Here is an 8,299-nt window from a genome sequence, read left to right on the forward strand (position 1 = left end):
TTCGTCTACTAAATACGTATAAAGAAAGTTACAGCATTTATAATAATCTATTTTTGAACATTTAATATTCCTCAAATGTCTCAAGTTCCAGAATTTGCGTTAAGGCACGATGCTTTGCACCACTAATTAACTTAACGAAGGAGAAGTTTATGTTTTCATCCGCTAATGTAATTGTATATTTTCTCGACGGTTCAAGCCATTCTGAATCGAATGAGACCAAATTTTGGAAAAAGCATGTGTGTGTGTATGTGTATGTGAACAGATTTTTTGCCGTAAATCGACGATTTCTCAGAAACGGCTAGACCGATTTCAAAATTTTAAAAGCCATTCGATGTATCTCGACGAGGACTAGCGTTTCTGAGTTTTGTGCGACGATTGGCCGAGCCGTTTCTTTGTAAATTGCAGAAAAGTGAAAATTTTTTTGTCTACGTTTAAGCCCGCAATTCTGAATCGATTTTGAAAATTCAAAAACCGTTCGAAAGATATTGGTTGGGTATCGTGCTAATTAGTTTTTGGAGAAGATCGGCCGGGCCGTTTTCTTGTAATAAAATGTTAGAAAAAATTTTTTCGACAATTTTTATTATTATTTTTTTTGACGGTAGATACCATAGTCTTCTAGATCATACTAAAATATTACGACCTTACGACAACTCCTTTAGCTTTAAAAATTCGACAAAGTTTGCAAAAATTAGTATCGTTTTTTTGGCATTTCATCGACGATTGCTCAAAAACGCCTGAACCGATTTCAGAAATTTAAAAACCCTTTGATGTGTCTCAATGAGGATTATCGCTTGTCACTTTTGTGCGACGATTGGCCGAACCGTTTCTTTGAAATTTGGAAAAAATGTTAAACTTTTCGTTCACATTTAAGCTCATTCTACCGAATCGATTTTAAAAAATCAAAAACTGTTCGAAAGATATTAGTTGGGAATGGTACTGATTAGTTTTAGGTGAAAATCTACCGAGCCGTTATCTTGTAATTAGCTGTTGAAAAAAAATTAAGACGATGTTTATGGAATTTCTTTGGCGATATATACCATGGTCTTATAGAACTTACTGAATTATTACGGCCTTACGACAAGTAGTTTAATTTTAAAAATTCATCAAAGTTTGAGAAAATGAGTAGTTTTTTTGACGTTTGTTAAAATTAAAATTAGATGATTCACTTGGTATAACGATAGAGTACTTTCTTAATAAACGTAAAATCAAGTCCTACGGAAACTGGTTCAATTAAAAAATTATTGATTTTTCAACATTTGCTTTTAGAAAATACTCCGATTAACGTGTTCATTCGTTTTCAATGTGTGTAATAAATCCACTTGGAATACTTTTACTCATGAATTAATTTATTTTTTATTGATTAAGTCGATTATTTACACATATCGCAAAGTTCATGTAACTTGCCTCAAGGCTAAATACCAAATCAACCAGTTTAAATTTTGCCGCCCAAAAAAAACACAGTTGAAATGTTTGCAATGTTGTCCAACCTGATGTCATGAAAATGCGAGGTTAAAGTTAAACAGAAATGTCAAAGTGTTTTATGAAATTATATTTTTTGTGCGAAAATAAAATAACAGCAAAGTGTTAGCGTTAGTATTATATTGTAATTAAAAAAATAAATTGATAAATATTCACTAGTTCAAAACATAAATTAAAAGGCATCACTTTTAAATTTAAAACAACCTTTTAAGAAGCCATTGCTAGTTCGTTAACAAGAACCAACAACGCTTGAAGGATGTCTGAAGAAATTCAATAAATGTAGATGTGAAGGAAAACGAAGAAATATATCTACATCGATTTTCAAACTCTGGGGTAACAATTGAAAATGAAATAAAACAAGAAAAAATTGTCGAGCAAACTAATACAGATGAACCTAATTTAGACATTAAGTCTTCCATTGAAGAAATATGTATAACAAGTAGTTCTTAGGATACAAACCAATTATTCGAGGAAGTTTGAGGTAAACGTCAAACCAGGAATAACTTATATAAAACACTCACCACAAAACAATATAAAATGACCCCCACCGGAGAACGCCATTTTGAGTGCAAAATATGCAATAAAAGATTTTCACGGAAAAGTAATTTAGATAAGCACATACTACTGCACTCTGGAACTTCTAATACATGTTATATTTGCAAAAAACAATTCACACAAAAACATCTTTTACAAAAACATTTATTAACCCACAAAGAAAATTACCCTTACAAATGTGAGGTATGCAATAAAACATTCTCAACAAAACAATCATTACAGATACATGATTCGATTCACACTGGAGAAAAACCTTATAACTGTGAAATATGCAAGAAAACATTCAGAACAAAAGTAGTATTAAAACAACACCAAGTTGCCCACACGGGAGAAAAGAAATATAAATGTGTAATGTGTAATAAAGCCTTTGCAACCAAACAAAAGTTAAACCAACATGAAATGGTTCACACCGGTGAACGACCTTTTGGTTGTGATTTATGCAATAGTGCATTCACAACAAAACAATCATTAAACAAACATTTATTGATTCACACTGGAGAACGCCCTTACAAATGTCAAATATGCAATAGAACATTCAGAACAAAGGAAATATTAAACATTCATTTAATGATTCATACTGGAGTACGTCCTCATGAGTGTCAAATATGCAATAAAACATTCAAAACAAAGCAAGATTAAACTATCATTTACTAATTCATACTGGAGAACGACTTTATGAATGTGAAATGTGCAAGAAAACATTCAAAACAAAGTATCTATTAAGAAAACATGATTATGTCCATAGAAAGGAAAGCAATCATGAATGTGCAATATGCAATAAAACATTCTCAACAAAACAAAACTTAATTGAACATGGAGAGATGCATGCTGGTGAACGACCCTACGAATGTGAAATATGCAAGAATACATTCAGAACAAAAGAAATATTGAGACAACACCAAGTTGTTCACACAGGAGAAAGTGATAAGGTATTCGCAATCAAACAAGAATTAAACCAACATGAAATGATTCACACTGGTGAACACCCTTACGAATGTATAATTTGCAACAAAACATTCATAACAAAGCAAACATTAAACAATCATTTAATGATTCACACGGGAGAACGGCCCCATGAGTGTGAAATATGCCATAAAACATTCAAAACAAAAAGGGAATTGAAACAACATGCAAACGTTCATACGAAAGAAAGCTATCAGAAATGTCTGATATGCAATAAAACATTCTCAACAAAACAGAAATTAATTGAACATGGAGAGATGCATGCTGGACCTTACGAATGTGAAATATGCAAGAATACATTAAGAACAAAAGAAATATTGAGACAACACCAAATTGTTCACACAGGAGAAAGTGATAAGGTAATCGCAATCAAACAAGAATTAAACCAACATGAAATGATTCACACTGGTGAACGCCCTTACGAATGTATAATTTGCAACAAAACATTCATAACAAAGCAAACATTAAACAATCATTTAATGATTCACACGGGAGAACGACCCCATGAGTGTGAAATATGCAATAAAACATTCAAAACAAAAAGGGAATTGAAACAACATGCAAACGTTCATACGAAAGAAAGCTATCAGAAATGTCTGATATGCAATAAAATATATTCATCAAAACAAAAATTAAACCATCATCTAATGATTCACACTGGTGAACGACCTTTTGGTTGTGATTTATGCAATAGTGCATTCACAACAAAAGAATCATTAAAGCGACACGTAATGATTCACACTGGAGAACGCCTTCACAAATGTGAAATATGTAATAAAACATTCAGAACAAAGGATACATTAAAAATTCATTTAAGCATTCATACATGAGTAAGTCCTCTTGAGTGTGAAATATGCAATAAAACATTCACAACAACAACAAATTTAAAGTATCATTTACTGATTCATACTGGAGAACGGCCTTATGAATGTGAAATGTGCTATAGAACATTCAAAACAATGCAACTGTTAAGAGGACATCAAACCAAAATCAAAAGATGCATAGTAAATGAATACCATTAGGAGTAGATGATATGAAATAAAAGGTTTTTACAAGTAAGTATTATTAGCGTATACCCAGAACACTTCTTACAACTGTTTGCAATCAAATATTCCCAGCATAACTTTAAATTTTTAATTTATTTTAAATTAAACAGACATGTGAAGAACTACACCGCAGATCGAGACTTGGACAAGATTAATTATAATGTAACAGTGATTAATTATAATGGACAAGATTAAGTATAATGGACAAGATTAATTACAATGGACAAGATTAATTATAATGGACAGGATTAATTATAATGGTCAAGATTAATTACAATGGTCAAGATTAATTATAATGGACAAGATTAATTATAAATGACCAGATTTATTACAATGGTCAAGATTAATTATAATGGACAGGATTAATTATAATGGTCAAGATTAATTACAATGGTCAAGATTAATTATAATGGACAAGATTAATTATAAATGACAAGATTTATTACAATGGACAAGATTAATTATAACAGTGAGTAAAATTATTAAAATTACAAGATATAACAGTGAGTAAAATTCGACAAGATTAATTATAATGGACAATATTAATTATAATGGACATGATTAATTATAATGGTCAAGATTAATTACAATGGACAAGATTAATCATAATGTAACAGTGAGTAAAATTGGGCAAGATTAATTATAATGGACAAGATTAATTATAATGGTCAAGATTAATTACAATGAACAAGATTATTTATAATGGTCAAGATTAATCATAATATAACAGTGAGTAAAATTGGACAAGATTAATTATAATGGACAAGACTAATTATAATGAACAAGATTAATTATAATGGACAAGATTAATTATAATGGACATGATTAATTATAATGGTCAAGATTAAATACAATGGTCGAAATTAATTACAATGGACAAGATTAATTACAATGGACAAGATTAATTATAATGGACAAGATTAATTATAATGGACAAGATTAATTATAATGGTCAAGATTAATTACAATGAACAAGATTATCTATAATGGTCAAGATTAATCATAATATAACAGTGAGTAAAATTGGACAAGATTAATTATAATGGACAAGACTAATTATATTGGACAAGATTAATTACAATGGACAAGATTAATCATAATGGACAAGATTAATCGTAATGGACAAGATTAATCATAATGTAACAGTGAGTAAAATTGGACAAGACTAATTATAATGGACAAGATTATTTATAATGGTCAAGATTAATTATAATGGACAAGATTAATTACAATGGACAAGATTAATTGTAATGGACAAGATTAATTATAATGTAACAGTGAGTAAAATTGGACAAGATTAATTATAATGGACAGGATTAATTATAATGGACAGGATTAATTAAAATGTACATGATTAATTATAATGGACAAGGTTAATTATAATGGACAAGATTAATTATAATGGACAAGATCAATTATAATTTAAGAGTGAGTAAAAATTTTAATTAACCGTGATATCTTCTAATCCTTTTAATAATATATATTGTCAATATATTATTAAAATTAATAATTATTATTATTAAATAATATTAATTGTGATTTATGAATACTTACTAAGTTAATTGTATGTAAATGAATAAAAATGTAAATATAAATCTAACTTTATATAATATAGCAATTGTTCTGTGTTTACCACAGTCAAAGAATATACATATGCGTTTTTCAAGTTTTTCAAGACTTAAATAAAACTAGTTGAAAGTGGCATTGTGACTTAAGGCAAATTTCTGGAACTTCTTGTACTGTATTGATATATTCCAGGAATATTAAATGTTTTCAGATTCGTATTTTATAGACAAAATTTAAGAGCTCATGAATTGGTCAATGGGGTTTATACACGTTTACATGAAAAGTAAATAAACAAAAGTTTATTAAGTGGAATTAGAATGAAGGATCTTATCTCATATTTCTAAGAATTATATAAATTGAATTGAAAAGTTTAAATGATTTATTTGTGTATATAAGTGAGTTTTAGAACTTTAGCTATAATTAAAATTAAAACCTAATCTGAAACTAAATTTTAAATTTTGGGACGAAAAAATATTTGCTTTTATAATCTAATAGTTTCTTCACAAGCAAATTGTTTTTTGAGTCATTCGAATTGGAAGCTTTGCTCTCTTAATAACTATCATTTTTTACACTTATCTCTGGAACGACTGGGCTCCTTATCTCTGGAACGACTGGGCCTGTCTTTGCCAAAAACTAATCACAACGTCTTCTCATCATTACAAATTGAATTTTTTTGAATCATTCAAATCGGTTTCTCTGTTCCCTCAAAAACTCAATTTCATTTTCTGCACTCTTTGCGGTGTATCTCCGAAACACCTGGACTTGTCTTTCTCAAAAACTAATCAGCACGTTTTCTTGTACGAAACGAGTATTCATCATCACACACATACATCAATTTTTTCTAAGGTATGTCAAAATATTCAGAAACCTTTGAAACGTGAAGATATATAAAAAAACGATTTCTTTGGGATTACTACGTTCATTTCATCACGTCTAGCAATAAAAACACGTTTATGTAGTAAAATAATTACATATTTTTCAAAATATTTAAATTACAAAAAACCAATCATTAATATTTCAATTAATTATATAATAATAAAAGTTACACGTCTATAGTAATACTAAAAATTTAAAACTAACTTCTTTTAATATTTTCAACTATTAAATACATAACCCTGTTCTTGGATAAGCTATTTCTTTTATCTTAATATTTGTTAAATGAAGAGTATTATAAAATTTAATAAAAAAACGTTTCTATAAGATTGTTAAAACTTTACAAATCTACTTACAAACAAATTTTATTTGAAATTAAAAACATAAGCTCTACTGCGACATTTTATAGATTTTTTTTTATTACGTTGTCAAAAAGTTTTTAACTATGTACTAATGTTATTTATATATCACATATATCACAAAAAGGTTCTTGCTATTACTACCATTTGAATTTTATCTTCCACTTGAATTTAACTTTTTTATCCTTATGATAAAGATACAGTTCACCCAAAAACACCAAAAAAGCTACACCACAGCACCCCATCCAGCACCAAAACAGAAAACCTAACTCTCTCATGGAATAGACACCAGCCAGGTTGTCTTTTTCGAAATTTCTCTCCAATCTAGTCTTGACCCTATAAAATACATCATCCTTCCACTTTGGCATCAGCCCGCTCTCCCTAATCTTCATCAGAATCTCGTTAAACCTCGGAGTATACGGCGAAGTTAGTGGTACCAGATGAGAGTTGTATCTCGATGGTATTCCTTCTTGTAAAACATGGAGTTTGTTGCCAAGTCCTGATTTGATTTTTTGGATTTGACCAAACAGCAAGGTGCACAAGAAGGCAGAATCTCTTTTGATGGCAACTCTTTTGATGGCTTCGTCTCGGTCTTCCACCACTAGTTGTTTGGAGTACAAAGTTTTGTAATGAGGAGGAGCGTTTTCTGTCAACGCTATGTTTCTTATCAAATCCTTCATAGACTTAACCGTTAGAATTTTGAGATCACTTTGCGCTAATTCTTCGACAGAATCCAAATCCATGGACACTGTGCCAGTTGTCAAGTGTTCTACCATTGTAGCGCAATAAATGAAACCGTTGATCAAGGAAAAAAAGGCCCAGAATATATACAAGCATCTTTGGAAGTTCAAATGTAGTTTAGGTTGTGACACAAGCATGCTGCTGCCAAAAAACAACATCAATACACCACCTGCATCCTTCTCAACAATTCTCACCAAGTGTTTCTTCACTTTCTGTAACCACAGCCATGTAACTTCCATAGACAAGTATGATAAACACAACAAGGCGTAAACTTCTGGACTAAAAATTCCAAAAAACGTTACAGCGTAAGCTGGTGCCATTTTGGGTGTCAGGAATGCAAATTGAGCTTCATCTATAGGCGTCAGGAACTCCGATTCTGTTTGTCCGTAATCCAAAATAATGCGCATGTTGGCTAAAATATCAGCATTACCATTCTCAACTTCTGCAAGGGAACCTGTAAATGATCCATTGTCTAAAAGGGATCCAAAAAAAGATCCGTGCTCTGGAGGGTAATAAATTGGTGTAAAGTTCATTTTTTGGACTAATGTGTGGATGATATCGCCGTCCATTCTCATGTATCTGGTAGGTGTACCATTTTTGGTTTCTTGGACCAAGGCTGTGCCATTGTACTCGAAGATACAAATTTTTAGTGGATATTTGCGTACATCCATCAATCTAACATGCACCAGATCCATTATCGTTTGTATGAGATTACCT

At 30.4% G+C, this 8,299-nt stretch overlaps 2 protein-coding genes across 2 annotated transcripts; both read left to right on the forward strand.

The window, feature by feature from the left end:
* Positions 1-1,891: 1,891 nt before the first annotated feature.
* Positions 1,892-2,700, forward strand: LOC113376965 (zinc finger and SCAN domain-containing protein 12-like). Its single transcript, XM_026617106.1, has one exon. The coding sequence runs from the start codon at positions 2,017-2,019 to the stop codon at positions 2,671-2,673; it is 657 nt and encodes a 218-aa protein (XP_026472891.1). The 5' UTR covers positions 1,892-2,016; the 3' UTR covers positions 2,674-2,700.
* LOC113376957 (zinc finger protein 345-like) lies at positions 2,670-4,279 on the forward strand. The gene is made up of 2 exons (XM_026617096.1): positions 2,670-4,052; positions 4,154-4,279. Exon 1 carries the CDS (start codon positions 2,721-2,723, stop codon positions 3,825-3,827), a length of 1,107 nt encoding a protein of 368 aa, XP_026472881.1. The 5' UTR covers positions 2,670-2,720; the 3' UTR covers positions 3,828-4,052; positions 4,154-4,279.
* Positions 4,280-8,299: the final 4,020 nt, after the last annotated feature.

Source organism: Ctenocephalides felis, unplaced genomic scaffold (genome assembly GCF_003426905.1).
Source record: "Ctenocephalides felis isolate EL2017-DRISC unplaced genomic scaffold, ASM342690v1 CF-g0.4_SCAFFOLD_00845, whole genome shotgun sequence".
Taxonomy (NCBI): Eukaryota; Metazoa; Arthropoda; class Insecta; order Siphonaptera; family Pulicidae; genus Ctenocephalides; species Ctenocephalides felis.